At 54.8% G+C, this 26,588-nt stretch overlaps 1 protein-coding gene across 2 annotated transcripts in view; it reads right to left on the bottom strand.

The window, feature by feature from the left end:
* The window catches only part of LOC140409643 (shootin-1-like), a 224,112-nt gene that overhangs the window by 170,628 nt on the left and 26,896 nt on the right, over positions 1–26,588 (bottom strand). For both annotated transcript variants that reach the window (XM_072497978.1, XM_072497979.1), the window contains exons 3-4: positions 3,426–3,492; positions 507–601 (exon numbers count right to left, since the gene is read on the bottom strand). In XM_072497978.1, coding sequence (XP_072354079.1) covers positions 507–601; positions 3,426–3,492 — 162 coding nt within the window. The remainder of the gene's footprint in view (positions 1–506; positions 602–3,425; positions 3,493–26,588) is intronic.

Raw genomic sequence — 26,588 nt, 5'->3', positions numbered from 1 at the left:
CCCGCTGTGTTCAGCAACTTCTCCCCGTCTGCTCTGCCTCAGAGCCACACTGTCCCTATTCCCTAGTTCTCCCTCAATGCTCTCACCTTCTGACCTATTGCTCCCGTGCCCACCCCCCTGCCATACTAGTTTAAACCCTCCCGTGTGACACTAGCAAACCTCGCGGCCAGGATATTTATGCCTCTCCGGTTTAGATGCAACCCGTCCTTCTTATACAGGTCACACCTGCCCCGGAAGAGCTCCCAGTGGTCCAGATAACGGAAACCCTCCCTCCTACACCAGCTGTTTAGCCACGTGTTTGTCTGCTCTATCTTCCTATTTCTAGCCTCACTGGCACGTGGCACAGGGAGTAATCCCGAGATTACAACCCTCGAGGTCCTGTCTTTTAACTTTCTGCTTGCTTTTCTCACAGTTTTCTCCCCGTCACCCTCAGAGGCATGTGTATGGACAACCCTCGCACTCTTTTTAAAGTTGCATTGTTTAGCTCATGCTGTCTTAAAATGCACCTTAACGGCGAATACTTCTGCGTTTTCACGGCAGGCTTTCTCAATCTCCAGCTGTGTCTCCAGCTCTTCCAACTCTGCGATAATCTGCATGGTGGCTGAACGATAAGGAGATGGATGTTAGTAAATCAGGAAGGTTACATTTGGCGAGAGTGCAGCGCTTCAGGATTATGCCAACGTCACAGGTTAAACTATGGGTCTGCACGCCCTGTAGTTCAGAAGGCCAAGGAGCGAGCGAGGCGTTTAGAATTTGCTTTCTGCCCATTCCCAGGCTGCGTGGCAAAGCCTGGCATTTATTGCTCATTCCTGGCTACCTTTGAGCCTTGTTCTCTGAGGAAGTCACCAACTCCGAGGTCCTGGAGTGTGTTAAATCCCCCAGCTTGCACTCATCGCTAAGCCAGCAATGTCTGTGCTAGCTCAGTCATGCCCACCGGATGGATGACAGCAGTAAATCCAAGGCCTCCTGCGCAGTGATATGCCCGCTGGGTTATGGCCTTATCGGCATCCATACCTCCGCTACAAGGGCACCTACAAGTGAGAAATGAATATGGCGGCCATTGACCCTGTCATCTGGGAGACACTGGCTGAGGGCCCCCTCTGGGGAAGGTGGTGGCACAGTGGTATATTGGCACAGTAGTCATTGGACCAGTAATCCAGAGGCCCAGGAGGGTCCAATCCCACCAGGGCAGATGGTGAAATTTGAATTCAATAAAAAATTGGAATTAAAAGTTTGAAGATGACCATGAAACTATCATTGATTGTTGTAAAAACCCGTCTGGTTCACTAATGTCCTTTAGGGAAGGAAATCTGCTGTCCTTACCCGGTCTGGCCTACATGTGACTCCAGACCCACAGCAATGTGGTTGACTTTTAAATGGCCGAGCAAGCCATTCAATTCAATAAATGCTGGCCCCGGGATGAAGGTGTCGCTGGCCAGGCCAGGATTTATTTCCCAACCCTAATTGCCCTTGAGAAAGTGCAGACTGTTTGGAGGGGCATTGGTTTGAAAAGGCTCAGAGGGTGGAGAAGGGGGCCCAGGGAGAACAGGCCAGTGACTCGCGCACCTTCCCAGCCCACTGCCCCTGCAGTGAGTGCAGCAGAGGCTGCCAGGCCAGAGTGAGGCTTCTGGGCTGCACCAGGCCCAGCCCAACACACGGCTAACCACCGTAGTGCAAACTATCATCTTGCCAGACTGAAAGCTGTCAAAGGGATTCCTCCTTTTGTTGAACCAGCGGTTTGGTAACACCGGGTTCAGCGGCTGTGGGAATGGGATCACATCCAGGTCAAACCGGGTAAAGACTGGAGGTTCTCCGAAGGATTTAGTGACCCAATTGGGGTTTTATGACAATCCAACTGCTTTTCATGCTTACTTTTACTGAGACCAACCTTTCATTACTGAATTGAATTTCTAAGTCTCAAACTGTGGAGGTTGAACTCACGGATGTTTTGATTATTAGTTCGGGCTCCTGTATTACTCGTGCGGTAATGTAAGCACTGTGCCACCAGACCCACATCATGGTAAAAGAATGTGATAGAGTAGGTACAGAGAAACCCGTTCCCCCAGAACCAGGGGCAACAAACTGAACATTCACACTGGCTGAATCTGTGCCTCCTGCCATTTCAGGATTACTGGGAGTGGGAGCTCGCCAGTCTGTGATTGCAGGAGTGACTCAGAGTCACCCATCAATGGCAACTGGCAGCCAAATTCAGTATTATGCAGATTATTCAATGACATTTGCAGTCGTAGGATTTACAGTGCAGAAGAAGGCCTTTCGGCCCATCGAGTCAACACTGGCCCTTGAAACTGCACCCTACTTAAGCCCACTCCTCCATCCTATCCCCGTAACCCCACCTAACCTTTGGACACTAAGGGACAATTTAGTGTAGCCTTGATCTCAAACTGGTATGTGTTGTGTTATGCTTCCTCATGTAGCATAAGCTGCTTGATGTACACTCTGACAAAGGAAGTTTCAGACGTGGAGATAGGTTTAACACATTTATTGAACAGTTAACAATTCTCCTACTTGAGTTCGACTCTCCTGCTGATCTTACAATAGTAACTCAGTCTAACTAACCAGTCTGCTCTAAGCCATGTGGCGGGTGTGATGCTTCCTGATCTGCCCCTGTCCTACTCTCTGAGTGTCGCCTGTGGAAAGAGAAAGAGCGTGTGTGCCCTGTCCTTTTATATGAGTTGCCCCCTTGTGGTAGTGTCACCTCTGCGTGTCTTGACTGCTCATTGGTCGTGTCCTATTCTATGTGTTCATTAGCTGTATGTCTGGATGTCATGACGTCTCTGGTGCTCCCTCTAGTGTTTACTTAATCTTAGTGTATTTACATTAACCCCTTCTGTATTTACAGTGATGCATATCACCACAGTATGGAAATCTTCTTGATCAATCTTACCCATCAGTGTGTCCATTTTGTCTTTTTCTGTCTCTATCTCTCTCTCCCTTTCTTTCTCTCTGCTTCTGTGCCCCACATTCTCTCCATTTTTCTCTTTCACTCGATCATTTGCACAATCACTCTCTCACCCCATCTCTCATTCTCCCGTTCCCCAAACCATCTCTAGATCGATCTTTTTCTCACCTTCTGATATGACCCACACGAGACCTACGGGGTTGGAGGAATCACCCTCCCCGTCAGTCTCGGCGAATAGGAGCTCACCGCTAAGGGAGGCAAACCCAGCTGGCACCTGATGCAGTGTAAATAGAATTGCTTCACAATAACCATGTTCTTTCACCCACACGATTTAGATGGTCTGTCACTTACAAAACCTTCTTTGCAAAAAATTCTGTTTAACCTGACACCATGATTCCTGTCCCTCTGACGTGGGAATAAATATGACAACCCCAAAATGCCAGACCCCTGATCCACAGAACAAGCACACGTGGCCCAAATCACATCCACAGGATCTGTAACTCACTCTGTTCCATCTCCCTTCTCACCATCTCGGAACCATCGGAATCCAGGTAAAGGCTTCCATTAACATCCTGGAAATGGATAAACAAAAACAATTGTTCATCAGGCCATCAAATCCCTTCCCTCCAAAACCCTCACTATCCCATCAAGTCCATCCCTCCAATACCCTCACTATCCCATCAAATCCCATCCCTCCAATACCCTCACTATCCCATCAAATCCCATCCCTCCAATACCCTCACTATCCCATCAAATCCCATCCCTCCAATACCCTCACTATCCCATCAAATCCCAACCCTCCAATACCCTCACTATCCCATCAAATCTCATCCCTCCAATACCCTCACTATCCCATCAAGTCCCATCTCTCCAAAACCCTCACTATCCCATCAAGTCCCATCCCTCCAATACCCTCACTATCCCATCAAATCCCATCCCTGCAATACCCTCACCCTCCATCAAATCCCATCCGTCCAATACCCTCACTATCCCATCAAATCCCATCCCTCCAATACCCTCACTATCCCATCAAGTCCCATCTCTCCAATACTCTCACTATCCCATCAAATCCCATCCCTCCAATACCCTCACCCTACATCAAATCCCATCCGTCCAATACCCTCACCCTCCATCAAATCCCATCCCACCAATACCCTCACTATCCCATCAAGTCCCATCTCTCCAATACACTCACCCTCCATCAAATCACATCTCTCCAATACCCTCACTATCCCATCAAATCCCATCCCTCCAATACACTCACCCTCCATCAAATCCCATCCCACAAATACCCTCACCCTCCATCAAATCCCATCTCTCCAATTCCCTCACTATCCCATCAAATCCCATCCCTCCAATACCCTCACTATCCCATCAAATCCCATCCCTCCAATACCGTCACCCTCCATCAAATCCCATCCCTCCAGTACCCTCACTATTCCATCAAATCCCATCCCGCCAATACCCTCACCCTCCATCAAATCCCATCTCTCCAATACCCTCACTATCCCATCAAATCCCATCCCTCCAATACCGTCACCCTCCATCAAATCCCATCCCTCCAGTACCCTCACTATTCCATCAAATCCCATCCCTCCAATACCCTCACCCTCCATCAAATCCCACTCCTCCAATACCCTCACTATTCCATCAAATCCCATCCCGCCAATACCCTCACCCTCCATCAAATCCCACCTCTCCAATACCCTCACTATCCCATCAAATCCCATCCCTCCAATACCCTCACCCTTCATCAAATCCCATCCCTCCAATACCCTCACCCTCCATCAAATCCCATCTCTCCAACACCCTCAATATCCCATCAAATCCCATCTCTCCAGTACCCTCACTATCCCATCAACTCCCATCCCTCCAATACCCTCACTATCCCATCCAATCCCATCCCTCCAATACCCTCACTATCCCATCAAATCCCTTCTCTCCAATACCCTCACTATCCCATCAAATCCAATCTCTCCAATACCCTCACTATCCATCAAATCCCATCCCTCCAACACTCTCACTATCCCATCAAATCCCATCCCTCCAATTCCCTCACTATCCCATCAAATCCCATCCCTCCAATACCCTCACTATCCCATCAAATCCCATCCCTCCAATACCCTCACCCTCCATCAAATCCCATCCCTCCAATACCCTCACTATCCCATCTAATCCCATCCCTCCAATACCCTCACTATCCCATCAAATCCCATCCCTCCAATACCCTCACCCTCCATCAAATCCCATCCCTCCAATACCCTCACTATCCCATCTAATCCCATCCCTCCAATACCCTCACTATCCCATCAAATCCCATCCCTCCAACGCCCTCACTATCCCATCAAATCCCATCCCTCCAATACCCTCAGCCTCCATGACATCCCATCCCTCCAATACCCTCACTATCCCATCAAATCCCATCCCTCCAATACCCTCACCCTCCATGACATCCCATCCCTCCAATACCCTCACTATCCCATCAAATCCCATCCCTCCAATACCCTCACTATCCCATCAAATCCCATCCCTCCAATACCCTCACCCTCCATCAAATCCCATCCCTCCAATACCCTCACTATCCCATCTAATCCCATCCCTCCAATACCCTCACTATCCCATCAAATCCCATCCCTCCAACACCCTCACTATCCCATCAAATCCCATCCCTCCAATACCCTCACTATCCCATCAAATCCCATCCCTCCAATGCCCTCACCCTCCATCAAATCCCATCTCCCCAATACCCTCACTATCCCATCAAATCCCATCTCTCCAATACACTCACTATCTCAGCAAATCCCATCCCTTCAATACCCTCACTATCCCATCAAATCCCATCTCTCCAATACACTCACCCTCCATCAAATCCCATCTCTCCAATACCTTCACTATCCCATCAAATCCCATCCCTCCAATACCCTCACCCTCCATCAAATCCCATCCCTCCAATACCCTCACTATCCCATCAAATCCCATCCCTCCAATACCCTCACCCTCCATCAAATCTCATCCCTCCAATACCCTCACTATCCCATCAAATCCCATCTCTCCAATACACTCACCCTCCATCAAATCCCATCCCTCCAATACCCTCACTATCCCATCAAATGGATAAGCATATGGATGATAATGGCATAATGCAGGTTAGATGGCTTTTGTTTCGGTGCAACATCGTGGGCCGAAGGGCCTGTACTGCGCTGTATCGTTCTATGTTCTATGTTCTAAATCCCATCCCTCCAATACCCTCACTATCCCATCAAATCCCATCTCCCCAATACCCTCACTATCCCATCAAATCCCATCCCCCCAATACCCTCACTATCCCATCAAATCCCATCTCTCTAATGTGTTTTGTTGGGGTATCGCAGGGGCACAGTGGTTAGCACTTCTGCTTCCCAGCTCCAGGGACCCAGGTTCAATTCCGAACTCGGGTCACTGTCTGTGCGGAGCCTGCACGTTCTCCCCGTGTCTGCGTGGGTTTCCTCCGGGTGTTCCGGTTTCCTCCAACAGTCCAAAGATGGCCATGATAAATTGCCCCTTCGTGTCCAAAAGGTTAGTTGGGGGTTACTGGGTTACCAGGATATGGTGAGGTGTGGGATTAAGTGGGGTGTCTTGCTAAGGGCAGTGTAGACTCGATGGGCCGAATGGTCTCCTTCTGCACTGTGAATTCTCTGGTCACAGCCTCTCCCTTCTATCAAAACGCCATTCCTTTAATACCCTCACTCGCTATCAAAGCCCACATTTCTAATATCCTAACTCTCCCACTGAATCCCATCTCTCTGACACGCCAACGCAATCTCCAATTGACACAGTTCCCTAACACGTTAGTGCGTTAGTGCACACCCGCAGTTCAAACCTGACAATGGATTCTTGTGGGAAAATGATGCCTTTTCAGACTCTTTTCTCTCTCCCAGCCTCTCCACCTTGCTCAGTGCAAACTTTCTTCCACCCCTTCAAATGGGTTTTGTAGTCTTCAATGGATTGATTTGTAGCATAAATGGTTTGCAGATGGGGCACACATCACCGAGGTAGTTCTTGCGAATATTGTCGCTGAAGGTAATTCTCGATCGCATCGTCGCGGGTGTTTGTGATGGAAACCACTCCGACTTCCCGCAGACCAAGGACGATCTTACATTGGATCGACTGGTCCAGTATGTGAGGCCGGCTGAGTTTGGATCAGAGAATCGGGCTAGGATTTGTGGTAACTGAGAAGCTTCACGTAACTCCATAGGTAGGGTGGGCCCATGGGCGGTGGCCCCACCCCCCACCCATACGCAAGCCCGCCAAACCAAGGGAAAGGGTGGGAAACGCCACACTGGCAGCCATTTTGAAATGTTTACAAAAAAAACCCCAGCATTGTTGCCAAGACTGCCCAGCAGGGGGCGTGGAATGCTTCCAGTGTGGTAATACTGGACCTTTTCAACATCCTCGAATCCAGCCATTTTAATTGAAGTCGCAGACCAGCAAATATTTCTGGGATACGCTCCTTCCAAGAAATGGAATGTCCAGAAAACGGCGACTCTACAAAACTCCTCAGGGAAGTAGATAATCTTAATCCAGACCACTGGGCAGTTATAGTCCAAGTTCAAGTCTTCGATATTTCTTTTGAAATTGATACCAGAGCTGCTGTTAACATATTAGCAGATAACTCACTTCAGCCAATGGCCCTCTCTCCATCAGGCATCAAGTTACAAGGCCCAGGCACCACTGACCTTCCAATCAAAAGCCAGGATTATTGCTCCTCTTAGCGACAGGTCATCGATTCTCTCTACGTTCTTCACAATCAGTGTACATCCTCGGCGATGTTGGCATACTCCGGGCAAAGGCGGAAAATTCAGATGATGCTCACCATGGGGGGGGAGGGACGGCGGGGGGGTGGGGGGGGGGGGGGGGGGGGACTCACTCTCTTTCACACAACAACTTTCAACCTTTTTTTTCGAAGCAGTGGAAAGTCAGCCTTCAGCACCCGAGGAAGTGTATCCGCTCAACAGTAAACTCCTTTCTTTCCCAGAGACACCATCATGTAGACCCCAGGCAGACAAGGAAATCGCGAACCTCTCAGTTCTTCACAAAATAAGGTCCGAGGTGCTGGTTATAGAGGGCACGGCAGATGGTGACCATCCCCATGAAGGCCTGCGGTACAAGAATTGGCTCTTCCTGGAGAATGGTAAGAGAACCCCTTACAGCAGTGAGTGATCTCTTGGAGGTCGAGCTCCGAGAGAACGATTCATCTTTCCCGTTGATGGATGCACCTTATGAAGTCTCTGTTGCCTTTTTAGAAGGCGGGGGGCACGGTAGCACAGTGGTTAGCACCGTTGCTTCACAGCTCCAGGGTCCCAGGTTCGATTCCAGGCTTGGGTCACTGTGCGGAGTCTGCACGTTCTCCCCGTGTCTGCGTGGGTTTCCTCCGGGTGTTCCGGTTTCCTCCCACAAATCCCAAAGACGAGCTTGTTGGGTGAATTGGGCATTCTGAATTCTCCCTCTGTGAACCCGAACAGGCGCCGGAATGTGGCGATGAGGGGATTTTCACAGTAACTTCATTGCAGTGTTAATGTAAGCCTGCTTGTGACAATAAAGATTATTATTATGTACATGATTTTCACTGCTCGGCAACTTCAAGAGGAATGCCAGGAGCAGCATCCACCACTCTCCTCGGCCTCCATCGATCTGACCAAGGCTTCTGACTCAGTCAATGGGGAAGTGCTGTGGAAGACCCTGTCAAAGGCCGGCTGTCCAGAGAAATTCACCACCGTCCTCCGACTCCTCCACGACAAGATGTCGGCGACAGGCCTCACTGACGGAAATAAGACAGGAACCTTCGAGGCTCCCACTCTTTCCTCCATCTTCATCACCACCCTCCTTCACCTTGTCATGAGGAAGCTCCACAGTGGAGTGGACATTGTCAATGCCTGGGACACTCTTGCTCAGAAGAGACCTATTTGGAGGAACCGCCTGATTTAAGGGACACAATTCTCTCAGGACAACCGACGGCAAGAGGAGGCCGGAAAAGGAGCCTGCGAAAGGTTAGCGTCCAAGGACTGCTTCCACCTCCTGGAAACACCTGCCAAGTGAATGGTCGAAGCAACGACTCTCGGATTGGGTTCACCGGCCACTCAAGAACCCGTAGAACCCATGACCTGTAACACGAAGTGTCTTAGGTGGACAATCATACTCGTTAGTGAGTGATCGCTGGAGAAAAGAAGAGGTACCATCCCAGGTTGAAAGTCCATTGTCGTTCATTCTTCCCATTGCCCATAGTGGAGCTCTTACCACTGCCCACACAATCACCTCTTCTTCGTTTCCTGACTGTCTGACAGGAAGTTGGGTGTTTTTTCCTTTGTTATCTAAGTTTATTGGGATCTCAGATTTTCAATGACATTTCACTCTATGACACAGCAGTGGACGATCGGGTTGTAAGCGCCTTCCCAGGAGTCGAAGATCATTCCTCTTCTGATGTTTCTTCGCAGGGTGCTTTGTGAGAGCAACGAGTGACTCAGAGCATCTTGAGTTCTTCTTTTCCAGCCACAGAGGATCCAAAGAAGAATTCTCTTCAGTCTGCGTTATTGAATTAGTCTTGAAAGGTCAAGGGACGGGAATCTCCGTTTCTGAGACTAAGTGTTGCCACCGGGGCAGAATTCGTGGACTTTCATGACAACAAAGCTGGCGCCGAACCCGGATCGATTCAGCGGCCGCTGAGGGACTAGCACCGGGGCCACGTGGAACACAATCGATTCCAATGGGAAACGGTGCGAGATTGGCCGGGTCCGTGATTGACACTCGGGGGGGCTGACAAGCTGCAGTCGCACACACACATCCCTGCACACACTTATCCCAGCTCACACTCATCCCAGCACACACTCATCCCAGCACACACTCATCCCAGCACACACACATCCCTGCTCACACTCATCCCAGCACACACACATCCCTGCACACACTCACCCCAGCTCACACTCATCCCAGCACACACTCATCCCAGCACACACTCATCCCAGCACACACACATCCCTGCACACACTCATCCCAGCTTACACTCATCCCAGCACACACTCATCCCAGCACACACTCATCCCAGCACACACACATCCCAGCACACACTCATCCCAGCACACGCACATCCCTGCACACACATCCCTGCACACACTCATCCCAGCACACACTCATCCTAGCTCACACTCATCCCAGCACACACTCATCCCAGCACACACACATCCCAGCACACACACATCCCAGCACACACTCATCCCAGCACACGCACATCCGTGCACACACACAGCCCAGCACACACACATCCCTGCACACACTCATCCCAGCTCACACTCATCCCAGCACACACTCATCCCAGCACACACACATCCCAGCACACACACATCCCAGCACACACTCATCCCAGCACACGCTCATCCCAGCACACACACATCCCAGCACACACACATCCCAGCACACACTCATCCCAGCACACACACATCCCTGCACACACTCATCCCTGCACACACTCATCCCAGTACACACTCATCCCAGCACACACTCATCCCTGCGCACACTCATCCCAGCACACACTCATCCCAGCTCACACTCATCCCAGCTCACACTCACCCCAGCACACACTCATCCCAGCACACACTCATCCCAGCACACACACATCCCAGCACACACATCCCTGCACACACACACATCCCTGCACACACACATCCCTGCACACACTCATCCCTGCACACACTCATCCCGGCACACACTCATCCCTGCACACACTCATCCCAGCGCACACTCATCCCTGCACACACTCATCCCTGCACACACTCATCCCAGTACACACTCATCCCTGCACACACTCATCCCAGCACACACTCATCCCAGCTCACACTCATCCCAGCTCACACTCACCCCAGCACACACTCATCCCAGCACACACTCATCCCAGCACACACACATCCCAGCACACACATCCCTGCACACACACACATCCCTGCACACACACATCCCTGCACACACTCATCCCTGCACACACTCATCCCAGCACACACTCATCCCTGCACACACTCATCCCAGCGCACACTCATCCCTGCACACACTCATCCCAGCTCACACTCACCCCAGCACACACTCATCCCTGCACACACTCATCCCAGCACACACTCATCCCTGCACACACTCATCCCAGCGCACACTCATCCCTGCACACACTCATCCCTGCACACACTCATCCCAGCACACACTCATCCCAGCCAACCAGATGGCACTGTTTGTGCTGGAGCGCGCCCACACAGCTGATGGGTCAGCTGGGGCCAGAGGGCACCAAGGGGGGATGGCCCTGGGGGACACCTATACGACCCGTGGCACTAAGTTCACAGTGGGCCGTTAGCCGTGTGCGCAGCTGCGTGGCTGGCTTGCCGGCTGCAGCAATGGTGTTCCGTGCCGGTCCACCCCGACCCCACAGCCCACCTCCTGGCCACTCGCCATTACCCCCCCTGCCCTGGCAGAAGCCCCCCTGGCCAGGTGCACGACTGTCAGCAAACTATGGCCATGTTGGACACTTTCCGTACCCCCTCTCCCTCCCTCAGCAGCTATGACTCCGGTTCAAGATTTTTAAAAGCACAAGTGAACCTCTCCATTAGGAATTCGGCCTATCGGAGGCAGGGCATCGCGGAGACCCCGGAGAATACCAGGTCGGGCCTGCTAATGACATGCAAGCGGTGTTCCGGACCGCATTGACGCCGCTGTCAAGGTTGTGGTGATATGCATTACTGTAAATACACCAGGGGTTAATGTAGATACACTAGGACTGAGTAAACACTAGAGGGAGCACCAGAGACATCATGACACACAGACATTCAACCAATAGGTCAGTAAGATAGGACACGACCAATGGGCAGTCAAGACACCCAGAGGTGACACTACCACAAGGGGTCTACCCATGTAAAAGGACAACAAAGAACAAAGAACAAAGAAATGTACAGCACAGGAACAGGCCCTTCGGCCCTCCAAGCCCGTGCCGACCATACTGCCCGACTAAACTACAATCTTCTACACTTCCTGGGTCCGTATCCTTCTATTCCCATCCTATTCATATATTTGTCAAGATGCCCCTTAAATGTCCCTATCGTCCCTGCTTCCACTACCTCCTCCGGTAGCGAGTTCCAGGTACCCACTACCCTCTGCGTAAAAAACTTGCCTCGTACATCTACTCTAAACCTTGCCCCTCTCACCTTAAACCTATGCCCCCTAGTAATTGACCCCTCTACCCTGGGGAAAAGCCTCTGACTATCCACTTTGTCTATGCCCCTCATAATTTTGTATACCTCTATCAGGTCGCCCCTCAACCTCCTTCGTTCCAGTGAGAACAAACCGAGTTTATTCAACCGCTCCTCATAGCTTATGCCCTCCATATCAGGCAACATTCTGGTAAATCTCTTCTGCACCCTCTCTAAAGCCTCCACATCCTTCTGGTAGTGTGGCGACCAGAATTGAACACTATACTCCAAGTGTGGCCTAACTAAGGTTCTATACAGCTGCAACATGACTTGCCAATTCTTATACTCAATGCCCCGGCCAATGAAGGCAAGCATGCCGTATGCCTTCTTGACTACCTTCTCCACCTGTGTTGCCCCTTTCAATGACCTGTGGACCTGTACTCCTAGATCTCTTTGACTTTCAATACTCTTGAGGGTTCTACCATTCACTGTATATTCCCTACCTGCATTAGACCTTCCAAAATGCATTACAGGGCACACATGCACTTTCTCTTTCCATAGGCGACACTCAGAGTGACAGGGGCAGATCAGGAAGCATCACACCCACCACATGGATTAGAGCAGACTGGTTAGTTAGATTGAGTTACTACAGTGAGATCAGCAGGAGAGTCGAACTGAAGTAGGAGATTTGTTAACTGTTCAATAAATGTGTTAAACCTATTTCCAAGTCTGAACCTTCCTTTGTCAGAATATACATGAAGGAAGCAGCTTATGCTACATGAAGGAGCAGAACACAACATGGTACCAGGAGTGCCCTGTTGAATCTCTATAGTTCAACTCAACAAATCCGTGACGACCAGCAACAGCACCCAGGCGAGATGTTCGAGATTCCGGTTCCTCAGCAGCTCAGGTGCCACGGCAATCCCAGTGCCAACTGGCGTGCGTTCAGGCAGAGATTCGAGATCTACATGGTAGCGTCCGACCTAGATGGCGTGGCGGATGCAGAGATAATAAAGCTTCTGCTCACCATTGCCGGTGCAAATGCATCAGAAATCTTCAAGACCTTCAAGTGCTCAAATTTGAAACATACTACGAGGAAAACACAAGAGAGAACGGCAAAAGAGGCGCCAATACTCACCGCGAGGCGAAGGTCGGCCTGCAAATGCAGAAAACGGCAGTTTGGATTGGCAGCCATCTTGCGAAAGGAGCCGCACATGCGCAGTTCCCCAAAGAAGCGTACCGGCAAAACAGTGTTTTGCACATGCGCGAGAAGAGCTGCGAAGATGGCGCAAAGTAAAGGAACAGCGATCTGCGCATGCGCAATCCATTCCTCTGCTCTACGTCACAAGCGTCATGATGTCAGAGGCCCTGGACCTCTGAAACAGGAAATGCCCAAAAATAAGAAAAAACAATTTTTAAGCCGTAAAACACAATTCTTTCACCTGGAGCGACAGCGCAATGCCTGAACTTCGACCAGTAGCTGACAGTAACCTCCGCAGAACCCTGCAACAAGCAGTTAGCACCGCCCTAAGAGATGATTTAGTCATTGAAGACTACAACTCAGACGTTGATTACATCATTGGACACCGCAAGCACAATGACAGCTCCGACACAGAAAGTGATGATATGGTCCTTGAAGACTCCGACTCAGACGATAATTTCATCATTGGACGTGGTGACCCCAGTACCAAATCCGAACAGCAGCGAGATGTGTTGTCCAGTGAAGAATCCGGCACAGACTTGGATGAGTTCTTCGGATTTGAGGATCCTCAGCCCAGCACAGATGACATCGTAACCCAGAAGTACAGGATTCTGCTGCGGCCTGACGCCAAGAGACAGAGAGCGGTCCAAGCCCACAGACAGCGGCCTGACGCCAAGAGACAGAGAGCGGTCCAAGCCCACAGAGAGCGGCCTGACGCCAAGAGACAGAGAGCGGTACAAGCCCACAGAGAGCGGCCTGACGCCAAGACACAGAGAGATGTACAAGCCCACAGAGAGCGGCCTGACGCCAAGAGACAGAGAGCGGGACAAGCCCACAGAGAGCGGCCTGACGCCAAGACACAGAGAGATGTACAAGCCCACAAAGAGCGGCCTGACACCAAGAGACAGAGAGCGGTACAAGCCCACAGAGAGCGGCCTGACACCAAGAGACAGAGAGCGGTACATGTCCACAGAGAGCGGCGGACACCAAGAGACAGAGAGCGGTACAAGCCCACAGAGAGCGGCCTGACACCAAGAGACAGAGAGCGGGACAAGCCCACAGAGAGCGGCCTGACGGCAAGAGACAGAGAGCGGTACAAGCCCACAGAGAGCGGCCTGACACCAAGAGACAGAGAGCGGGACAAGCCCACAGAGAGCGGCCTGACGGCAAGAGACAGAGAGCGGTACAAGCCCACAGAGAGCGGCCTGACGCCAAGAGACAGAGAGCGGTACAAGCCCACAGAGAGCGGCCTGACGCCTAGAGACTGAGAGCGGTACAAGCCCCCAGAGAGCGGCCTGACACCAAGAGACAGAGAGCGGTACAAGCTCACAGAGCGCGGCCTGACGCCAAGAGACAGAGAGCGGTACAAGCCCACAGAGAGCGGCCTGACGCCAAGAGACAGAGAGCGGTACAAGCCCACAGAGAGCGGCCTGACGCCAAGAGACAGAGAGCGGTACAAGCCCACAGAGAGCGGCCTGACGCCAAGAGACAGAGAGAGGTCCAAGCCCACAGAGAGCGGCCTGACGCCAAGAGACAGAGAGCGGTACAAGCCCACAGAGAGCATCCTGACGCCAAGAGACAGAGAGCGGTACAAGCCCACAGAGAGCGGCCTGAAGCCAAGAGACAGAGAGCGGTACAAGCCCACAGAGAGCGGCCTGACGCCAAGAGACAGAGAGCGGTACAAGCCCACAGAGAGCGGCCTGACGCCAAGAGACAGAGAGCGGTACAAGCCCACAGAGAGCGGCCTGAAGCCAAGAGACAGAGAGCGGTACAAGCCCACAGAGAGCGGCCTGACGCCAAGAGACAGAGAGCGGTACAAGCCCACAGAGAGCGGCCTGGCACCAAGACACAGAGAGCGGTACATGGCCACAGAGAGCGGCCTGACGCCAAGAGACAGAGAGCGGTACAAGCCCACAGAGAGCGGCCTGACGCCAAGAGACAGAGAGAGATACAAGCCCACAGAGAGCGGCCTGACGCCAAGAGACAGAGAGAGATACAAGCTCACAGAGAGCGGCCTGAAGCCAAGAGACAGAGAGAGGTACAAGCCCACAGAGAGCGGCCTGACGCCAAGAGACAGAGAGCGGTACAAGCCCACAGAGAGCGGCCTGACGCCAAGAGACAGAGAGCGGTACAAGCCCACAGAGAGCGGCGGACGCCAAGAGACAGAGAGCGGTACAAGCCCACAGAGAGCGGCCTGACGCCAAGAGACAAAGAGCGGTACAAGCCCACAGAGAGCGGCCTGACACCAAGAGACAGAGAGAGGTACAAGCCCACAGAGAGCGGCCTGACACCAAGACACAGAGAGCGGTACAAGCCCACAGAGAGCGGCCTGACGCCAAGAGACAAAGAGCGGTACAAGCCCACAGAGAGCGGCCTGACACCAAGAGACAGAGAGAGGTACAAGCCCACAGAGAGCGGCCTGACACCAAGACACAGAGAGCGGTACAAGCCCACAGAGAGCGGCCTGAAGACAAGAGACAGAGAGCGGTACAAGCCCACAGAGAGCGGCCTGACGCCAAGAGACAGAGAGAGGTACAAGCCCACAGAGAGCGGCCTGAAGACAAGAGACAGAGAGCGGTACAAGCCCACAGAGAGCGGCCTGACGCCAAGAGACAGAGAGAGGTACAAGCCCACAGAGAGCGGCCTGAAGACAAGAGACAGAGAGCGGTACAAGCCCACAGAGTGCGGCCTGACGCCAAGAGACAGAGAGCAGTACAAGCCCACAGAGAGCGGCCTGACGCCAAGACACAGAGAGAGGTACAAGCCCACAGAGAGCGGCCTGACGCCAAGAGACAGAGAGAGGTACAAGCCCACAGAGAGCGGCCTGACGCCAAGAGACAGAGAGCGGTACAAGCCCACAGAGAGCGGCCTGACGCCAAGAGACAGAGAGCGGTACAAGCCCACAGAGAGCGGCCTGACGCCAAGAGACAGAGAGCGGTACAAGCCCACAGAGAGCCTCCTGACTCCAAGACACAGAGAGAGATACAAGCCCACAGAGAGCGGCCTGAAGCCAAGAGACAGAGAGCGGTACAAGCCCACAGAGAGCGGCCTGACGCCAAGAGACAGAGAGCGGTACAAGCCCACAGAGAGCGGCCTGACGCCAAGAGACAGAGAGCGGTACAAGCCCACAGAGAGCGGCCTGACGCCAAGAGACAGAGAGCGGTACAAGCCCACAGAGAGCATCCTGCCGCCAAGAGACAGAGAGCGGTACAAGCCCACAGAGAGCGGCCTGACACCAAGACATAGAGAGCGGTACAAGCCCACAGAGAGCGGCCTGACGCCAAGAGACAGAGAGCGGTACAAGCCCACAGAGAGCGGCCTGACACCAAGACACAGAGAGCGGTACAAGCCCACAGAGAGCGGCCTGACGCCAAGAGACAGAGAGCGGTACAAGCCCACAGAGTGCGGCCTGACGCCAAGAGACAGAGAGCGGTACAAGCCCACAGAGAGCGGCCTGACGCCAAGAGACAGAGAGAGGTACAAGCCCACAGAGAGCGGCCTGACACCAAGAGACAGAGAGCGGTACAAGCCCACAGAGAGCGGCCTGATGCCAAGAGACAGAGAGCGGTCCAAGCCCACAGAGAGCGGCCTGACACCAAGACACAGAGAGCGGTACAAGCCCACAGAGAGCCTCCTGACGCCAAGAGACAGAGAGCGGTACAAGCCCACAGAGAGCGGCCTGACGCCAAGAGACAGAGAGAGGTACAAGCCCACAGAGAGCCTCCTGACGCCAAGAGACAGAGAGCGGTACAAGCCCACAGAGAGCGGCCTGACACCAAGAGACAGAGAGCGGTACAAGCCCACAGAGAGCGGCCTGACACCAAGAGACAGAGAGCGGTACAAGCCCACAGAGAGCGGCTTGACGCCAAGAGACAGAGAGAGGTACAAGCCCACAGAGAGCGGCCTGACGCCAAGAGACAGAGAGTGGTACAAGCCCACAGAGAGCGGCCTGGCACCAAGAGACAGAGAGCGGTACAAGCCCACAGAGAGCGGCCTGACACCAAGAGACAGAGAGCGGTACAAGCCCACAGAGAGCGGCCTGACGCCAAGAGACAGAGAGCGGTACAAGCCCACAGAGAGCGGCCTGACACCAAGAGACAGAGAGCGGTACAAGCCCACAGAGAGCGGCCTGACGCCAAGAGACAGAGAGCGGTACAAGCCCACAGAGAGCGGCCTGGCACCAAGAGACAGAGAGCGGTACAAGCCCACAGAGAGCGGCCTGACACCAAGAGACAGAGAGCGGTACAAGCCCACAGAGAGCGGCCTGACGCCAAGAGACAGAGAGTGGTACAAGCCCACAGAGAGCGGCCTGACGCCAAGAGACAGAGAGAGGTACAAGCCCACAGAGAGCGGCCTGGCACCAAGAGACAGAGAGCGGTACAAGCCCACAGAGTGCGGCCTGACGCCAAGAGACAGAGAGCGGTACAAGCCCACAGAGAGCGGCCTGACGCCAAGAGACAGAGAGAGCGGTACAAGCCCACAGAGAGCGGCCTGACGCCAAGAGACAGAGCGGTACAAGCCCATAGAGAGCGGCCTGGCACCAAGAGACAGAGAGCGGTACAAGCCCACAGAGAGCCTCCTGACACCAAGAGACAGAGAGAGGTACAAGCCCACAGAGAGCGGCCTGAAGCCAAGAGACAGAGAGAGGTACAAGCCCACAGAGAGCGGCCTGAAGCCAAGAGACAGAGAGAGGTACAAGCCCACAGAGAGCGGCCTGAAGCCAAGAGACAGAGAGCGGTCCAAGCCCACAGAGAGCGGCCTGACGCCAAGAGACAGAGAGAGGTACAAGCCCACAGAGAGCGGCCTGACGCCAAGAGACAGAGAGCGGTTCAAGCCCACAGAGAGCGGCCTGACGCCAAGAGACAGAGAGCGGTTCAAGCCCACAGAGAGCGGTCTGACACCAAGAGACAGAGAGCGGTACAAGCCCACAGAGAGCGGCCTGACACCAAGAGACAGAGAGCGGTACAAGCCCACAGAGAGCGGTCTGACACCAAGAGACAGAGAGCGGTACAAGCCCACAGAGAGCGGCCTGACACCAAGACACAGAGAGCGGTACAAGCCCACAGAGAGCGGCCTGACGCCAAGAGACAGAGAGAGGTACAAGCCCACAGAGAGCGGCCTGACGCCAAGAGACAGAGAGCGGTACAAGCCCACAGAGAGCGGCCTGACTCCAAGAGACAGAGAGCGGGACAAGCCCACAGAGAGCGGCCTGACGCCAAGAGACAGAGAGCGGTCAAAGCCCACAGAGAGCGGCCTGTCACCAAGAGACAGAGAGCGGTACAAGCTCACAGAGAGCGGCCTGACGCCAAGAGACAGAGAGCGGGACAAGCCCACAGAGAGCGGCCTGACGCCAAGAGACAGAGAGCGGTACAAGCCCACAGAGAGCGGCCTGACACCAAGAGACAGAGAGCGGTACAAGCTCACAGAGAGCGGCCTGACGCCAAGAGACAGAGAGCGGTACAAGCCCACAGAGAGCGGCCTGACGCCAAGAGACAGAGAGCAGTACAAGCTCACAGAGAGCGGCCTGACGCCAAGAGACAGAGAGAGGTACAAGCCCACAGAGAGCGGCCTGACGCCAAGAGACAGAGCGCGGTACCAGCCCACAGAGAGCGGCCTGACGCCAAGAGACAGAGAGCGGTACAAGCCCACAGAGAGCGGCCTGACGCCAAGAGACAGAGAGCGGTACAAGCCCACAGAGAGTGGCCTGAAGCCAAGAGACAGAGAGAGGTACAAGCCCACAGAGAGCGGCCTGACGCCAAGAGACAGAGAGCGGTACAAGCCCACAGAGAGCGGCCTGACGCCAAGACACAGAGAGAGGTACAAGCCCACAGAGAGCGGCCTGACACCAAGAGACAGAGAGCGGTACAAGCCCACAGAGAGCGGCCTGACGCCAAGAGACAGAGAGCGGTACAAGCCCACAGAGAGCGGCCTGACACCAAGAGACAGAGAGCGGTACAAGCCCACAGAGAGCGGCCTGGCACCAAGAGACAGAGAGCGGTACAAGCCCACAGAGAGCGGCCTGACACCAAGACACAGAGAGCGGTACAAGCCCACAGAGAGCGGCCTGACGCCAAGAGACAGAGAGAGGTACAAGCCCACAGAGAGCGGCCTGACGCCAAGAGACAGAGAGCGGTACAAGCCCACAGAGAGCATCCTGACTCCAAGACACAGAGAGCGGTACAAGCCCACAGAGAGCGGCCTGACGCCAAGAGACAGAGAGAGGTACAAGCCCACAGAGAGCGGCCTGACGCCAAGAGACAGAGCGCGGTACAAGCCCACAGAGAGCGGCCTGACGCCAAGAGACAGAGAGCGGTACAAGCCCACAGAGAGCGGCCTGACGCCAAGAGACAGAGAGCGGTACAAGCCCACAGAGAGTGGCCTGAAGCCAAGAGACAGAGAGAGGTACAAGCCCACAGAGAGCGGCCTGACGCCAAGAGACAGAGAGCGGTACAAGCCCACAGAGAGCGGCCTGACGCCAAGACACAGAGAGAGGTACAAGCCCACAGAGAGCGGCCTGACACCAAGAGACAGAGAGCGGTACAAGCCCACAGAGAGCGGCCTGACGCCAAGAGACAGAGAGCGGTACAAGCCCACAGAGAGCGGCCTGACACCAAGAGACAGAGAGCGGTACAAGCCCACAGAGAGCGGCCTGGCACCAAGAGACAGAGAGCGGTACAAGCCCACAGAGAGCGGCCTGAAGCCAAGAGACAGAGAGCGGTACAAGCCCACAGAGAGCGGCCTGACACCACGAGACAGAGAGCGGTACAAGCCCACAGAGAGCGGCCTGGCACCAAGAGACAGAGAGCGGTACAAGCCCACAGAGAGCGGCCTGACGCCAAGAGACAAAGAGAGGTACAAGCCCACAGAGAGCGGCCTGACGCCAAGACGCAGAGAGTGGTACAATCCCACAGAGAGCGGCCTGATGCCAAGACGCAGAGAGCGGTACAATCCCACAGAGAGCGGCCTGACGCCAAGAGATAGAGAGCGGTACAAGCCCACAGAGAGCGGCCTGATGCCAAGACGCAGAGAGCGGTACAATCCCACAGAGAGCGGCCTGACGCCAAGAGACAGAGAGCGGTACAAGTCCACAGAGAGCGGCCTGACACCAAGACACAGAGAGAGATACAAGCCCACAGAGAGCGGCCTGACACCAAGAGACAGAGAGCGGTACAATCCCACAGAGAGCGGCCTGACACCAAGAGACAGAGAGCGGTACAAGTCCACAGAGAGCGGCCTGAAGCCAAGAGACAGAGAGCGGGACAAGCCCACAGAGAGCGGCGGACGCCAAGACGCAGAGAGCGGTACAAGCCCACAGAGAGCGGCCTGACGCCAAGAGACAGAGAGCGGTACAAGCCCACAGAGAGAGGCCTGACGCCAAGAGACAGAGAGCGGTACAAGCCCACAGAGAGCGGCCTGACGCCAAGAGACAGAGAGCGGTACAAGCCCACAGAGAGCGGCCTGACACCAAGACACAGAGAGCGGTACAAGCCCACAGTGAGCGGCCTGACGCCAAGAGACAGAGAGAGGTACAAGCCCACAGAGAGCGGCCTGACGCCAAGAGACAGAGAGCGGTACAAGCCCACGGAGAGCGGCCTGACAACAAGAGACAGAGAGCGGTACAAGCCCACAGAGAGTGGCCTGACACCAAGACACAGAGAGCGGTACAAGCCCACAGTGAGCGGCCTGACACCAAGAGACAAAGAGCGGTACAAGCCCACAGAGAGCGGCCTGACACCAAGAGACAGAGAGCGGTACAAGCCCACAGTGAGCGGCCTGACGCCAAGAGACAGAGAGAGGTACAAGCCCACAGAGAGCGGCCTGACGCCAAGACACAGAGAGACGTACAAGCCCACAGAGAGCGGCCTGACGCCAAGAGACAGAGAGCGGTACAAGCCCACAGAGAGAGGCCTGACACCAAGTGACAGAGAGCGGTACAAGCCCACAGAGAGTGGCCTAACGCCTAGAGACAGAGAGCGGTACAAGCCCACAGAGAGCGGCCTGACGCCAAGAGACAGAGAGCGGTACAAACCCACAGAGAGCGGCCTGACGCCAAGAGACAAAGAGCGGTACAAGCCCACAGAGAGCGGCCTGACGCCAAGACACAGAGAGACGTACAAGCCCACAGAGAGCGGCCTGACGCCAAGAGACAGAGAGACGTACAAGCCCACAGAGAGCGGCCTGACGCCAAGAGACAAAGAGCGGTACAAGCCCACAGAGAGCGGCCTGACGCCAAGAGACAAAGAGCGGTACAAGCCCACAGAGAGCGGCCTGACGCCAAGAGACAGAGAGAGGTACAAGCCCACAGAGAGCGGCCTGACGCCAAGAGACAGAGAGCGGTACAAGCCCACAGAGAGCGGCCTGACGCCAAGAGACAAAGAGCGGTACAAGCCCACAGAGAGCGGCGGACGCCAAGAGACAGAGAGCGGTACAAGCCCTCAGAGAGCGGCCTGACGCCAAGAGACAGAGAGCGGTTCAAGCCCACAGAGAGCGGCCTGACGCCAAGAGACAGAGAGAGAGGAACAAGCCCACAGAGAGCGGCCTGACACCAAGAGACAGAGAGCGGTACAAGCCCACAGAGAGCGGCCTGACTCCAAGAGACAGAGAGCGGTACAAGCCCACAGAGAGCGGCCTGACACCAAGAGACAGAGCGCGGTACAAGCTCACAGAGAGCGGCCTGATGCCAAGAGACAGAGAGCGGTACAAGCCCACAGAGAGCGGCCTGATGCCAAGAGACAGAGAGCGGTACAAGCCCACAGAGAGCGGCCTGATGCCAAGAGACAGAGAGAGAGGAACAAGCCCACAGAGAGCGGCCTGACGCCAAGACACAGAGAGCGGTACAAGCCCACAGAGAGCGGCCTGACGCCAAGAGACAGAGAGAGGTACAAGCCCACAGAGAGCGGCCTGACTCCAAGAGACAGAGAGAGGTACAAGCCCACAGAGAGCGGCCTGAAGCCAAGAGACAGAGAGCGGTACAAGCCCACAGAGAGCGGCCTGACGCCAAGAGACAGAGAGCGGTACAAGCCCACAGAGAGCGGCCTGACACCAAGAGACAGAGAGAGATACAAGCCCACAGAGAGCGGCCTGACACCAAGAGACAGAGCGCGGTACAAGCCCACAGAGAGCGGCCTGATGCCAAGAGACAGAGAGCGGTACAAGCCCACAGAGAGCGGCCTGACGCCAAGACACAGAGAGCGGTACAAGCCCACAGAGAGCGGCCTGACACCAAGAGACAGAGAGCGGTACAAGCCCACAGAGAGCGGCGGACGCCAAGAGACAGAGAGCGGTACAAGCCCACAGAGAGCGGCCTGACGCCAAGAGACAGAGATAGAGGAACAAGCCCACAGAGAGCGGCCTGACGCCAAGACACAGAGAGCGGTACAAGCCCACAGAGAGCGGCGGACGCCAAGAGACAGAGAGCGGTACAAGCCCACAGAGAGCGGCCTGACGCCAAGAGACAGAGATAGAGGAACAAGCCCACAGAGAGCGGCCTGACGCCAAGACACAGAGAGCGGTACAAGCCCACAGAGAGCGGCGGACGCCAAGAGACAGAGAGCGGTACAAGCCCACAGAGAGCGGCCTGAAGCCAAGAGACAGAGAGCGGTACAAGCCCACAGAGAGCGGCCTGACGCCAAGAGACAGAGAGCGGTACAAGCCCACAGAGAGCGGCCTGACACCAAGAGATAGAGAGCGGTACAAGCCCACAGAGAGCGGCCTGACGCCAAGAGACAGAGAGCGGTACAAGCCCACAGAGAGCGGCCTGACACCAAGAGACAGAGATAGGTCAAAGCCCACAGAGAGCGGCCTGACGCTAAGAGACAGAGAGCGGTACAAGCCCACAGATAGCGGCCTGACACCAAGAGACAGAGAGCGGTACAAGCCCACAGAGAGCGGCCTGACACCAAGAGACAGAGAGTGGTACAAGCCCACAGAGAGCGGCCTGACGCCAAGAGACAGAGAACGGTACAAGCCCACAGAGAGCGGCCTGACGCCAAGAGACAGAGAGCGGTCCAAGCCCACAGAGAGCGGCCTGAAGCCACACCAGTGCTCCATGCACCACAAGGAATCCCCGACTCCACGCAGAGAGTGGTCCACGCACCATAAAGTGATGACAGACTCCACAGCGAGACCAGTGCATGAATCCGTTGAGAGCGCACACAGTGAATCCACAGCGAGACCACTGCGTGACTCCACACGTGTTGTATTCTGCTTCTTCACGTAGCATAAGCTGTTTCCTTGATGTGCACTCTGACAAAGGAAGGTTCAGACGTGCAGATAGGTTTAACACGTTTATTAAACAGTTAACAATTCTCCTACTTGGGTTCAACTCTCCTTCTAATCTTGCTCTAGTAACTCTATCTGACTAACCAGTCTGCTCTAATCCATGCGGTGGGTGTGATGCTTCCTGATCTGCCCCTGTCTCTCTGAGTGTCGCCTATGGAAAGAGAAAGAGCATGTGTGTCCTTTAATATGTGTTGCCCCCTTGTGGTAGTGTCACCTCTGGGTGTGTCTTGACTTCCCATTGGTCGTGTCCTATCTTACTGACCTATTGGTTGAATGTCTGTGTGTCATGATGTCTCTGGTGCTCCCTCTAGTGTTTATTTAGTCCCAGTGTATTTACATTAACCCCTTGTGTATTTACAGTGATGCATATCACCACAAATGTGACGGAGAATTGCGATTTGGGGTCAAATTGGCGCCTGTCGTGATTTTAGCATCAGAACCAATTCTCCGCCCAATTGTTTTCCGCGATTTCGGCGTCAGCCGATTCACAATCCCGCCCTTTGTTCTTCTCGCAGTTCATTCATGCTGCAGCCTGCACTCTGCTTCTCAGTTATGTTGCCAGCAATGATGCTGAAGTTTTGTCCCATTCTGCAGGTGATGATGTCCTACCAAGTGCAGAAGTAAGCTCTCATGTCTCCAAGATGTCACAGCAGCACAGTGGTTAGCACTGCTGCTTCACAACACCACCTGGGTTCGGTTCCCGGCTTGGGTCACTGTCTGCGTGGAGTTTCCACGTTCTCCCCGTGTCTGCGTGGGTTTCCTCCGGGTGCTCCGGTTTCCTCCCACAAGTCCCGAAAGGTGGATTCTCCGATCCCCGACATCGAAATCGCGGGCAGGGGGGACATTATTCGGGGCTGAGGGCACTGTGGGGGAGCAGTGTGGGGCGTGAGAGCTGGCCGAAGGGGAGGACTATTTTTGCAGGCTGGGTCCACGGGCTTTGTCCCCCCCGAAGTACGGCACGGCCGCTGCAGGCCGCCGCGGTGCGCATGCGCCGCCCGGAGATGTCATTTCCGCGCCAGCTGGCGGGGCACCAAAGGCCTTTTCCGCCAGCTGGCGGGGCGGAAATTCGTCCGCCGCCGACCTAGCCCTTTAAGGTTGGGGCGCGGCCCCCAAAGATGCGGAGCATTCCGCACCTTTGGGGCGGCGCGATGCCCGACTGATTTGCGCCGTTTTGGGCGCCAGTCGGCGGACATCGCGCCGTTTCCGGAGAATTTCGCCCATGGTCTCCCAAACAGAGAATCCAGCCCGATGTGCTTGTTGGGTGAATTGGACATTCTGAATTCTCCCTCTGTGACCCGAACAGACGCCGGAGTGTGGCGACTCGGGGCTTTTCACAGTAACTTCATTGCAGTGTTAATGTAAACCTACTTGTCACAATAAAGATTATTATTATTCTCTTAGAGCTGACAATACTGGGGAGCCTGGATCTCCCAGGTCAGAGTAGAAAAAGGAAGCTAAAGTTATTTAATGTCAACAGATAAAGATGTTGGCCAGAATTTTGCTGCTCCCCATGCCGTTTGGATCTTCTGCCAGGGTGCGAGTTAAAGTAATTTGCCAACCTGTGCCAGGGGCATTGCCAGAGAGCCCCTGATGATTGAATGGGGGTGGGTGGGGGAGGGGAGTGTCCCTGATGATTGTCGGGCGGGGGGGGGGTGGGAAGGAGCTCTCGATACCTCCCTGGTGGGACGGGGGTCCTTTAAGGTTGGCACCCCGATCTCTGTGGCGCCAGGTGTCGGCTCTATCGGGCCCCGCCCGCATATAAACCATGCCCACTCATTTGTTTTCTTTAAAGAGGCTCAAGAACTGGAGAGACATGGGGGCGGGATTCTCCAACCCCCCCCCCCGCCGGGTCGGAGAATCGCCGGGGGCTGGCGTGAATCCCGCCCCCGCCGGTTGCCGAATTCTCGGCACCGGATATTCGGCGGGGGTGGGAATCGCGCCCCGCCGGTTGGCGGGGCCCCCCCCCTGGCGATCCTCCGGCCCGCGATGGGCCGAAGTCCCGCTGCTGGAATGCCTGTCCCGCCGACGAGAATCAAACCACCTCTCTTCCCGGCGGGACCAGGTGGCGCTAGGCTCACTTTGATGCTAACCGGGGTCCGGGAGGGGGGGGGGGCGCGGGGCGATCTGGCCCCGGGGGGGTGCCCCCACGGTGGCCTGGCCCGCGATCGGGGCCCACCGATCCGCGGGCGTGCCTGTGCCGTGGAGGCAGTCTTTACCCTCCGCCTCGGCCACAGTCTTCACCATGGCCGACGCGGAAGAGACCCCACCCTGCGCATGCGCGGGGATGACATCAGCAGCCGCTGACGCTCCCGTGCATGAGCGGACTTCTGCCACCCACCGAAGTCCTTTTGGCCCCGGCTGGCGTGGCGCCAAAGGTGTTTCCCGCCGGCTGGCGGCGTGCTAACCGCTCCGGCGCGGGACTAGCCCCTCAAGGTGAGGACTTGTCACCTAAAGGTGCGGAGAAATCCGTACCTTTGGGGCGGCCCGACGCCGGAGTGGTTCAGTGGTAGGGGAGAACCGCGCCCCTCTGTGCAACTGGAGAGCGACACACCACTTTTCAATCTGAACCTGACACTTTGAAAAAATATCGCCCTGGAGCCAAAAGTAGAAGGAACCAATCTCAGAACAAAATTGACCAGTGTTTAATTATATTCGTCTGTTCACTGAACGATGTTCGCTGTGATTGATTGCTCAAGTCTTGGTGGAACCTTCGAGAGCTAACAGAATCAGGAGCTTCCAGAGAAAATACAGTGAGGCCGGAGGTATGTGGAAGCACTTTGTGATTGCTGAGATATTTTCAAGCACTGTAAATAGACTCAGGATTAGTCCCACCTCTGTGTTGCTCAGGCAAATCAGGGGGTCGATTCTCCGTTCCGAGCCGGCGCTTGTGGGTTTCCCAATTTCCCGATCTGGTGGAGAATCGAGCGTCGGCCGGAGAATGGGATTGGCCCAATACTCTGGTCTCCCGGCAGCGATGGCAATGAGTTACACA

Source organism: Scyliorhinus torazame, chromosome 3, assembly GCF_047496885.1.
Source record: "Scyliorhinus torazame isolate Kashiwa2021f chromosome 3, sScyTor2.1, whole genome shotgun sequence".
NCBI classification, from domain to species: Eukaryota; Metazoa; Chordata; class Chondrichthyes; order Carcharhiniformes; family Scyliorhinidae; genus Scyliorhinus; species Scyliorhinus torazame.
The sequence above is the reverse complement of the archived record's forward strand: the minus strand, read 5'-3'. Positions and strand labels throughout refer to the sequence as shown.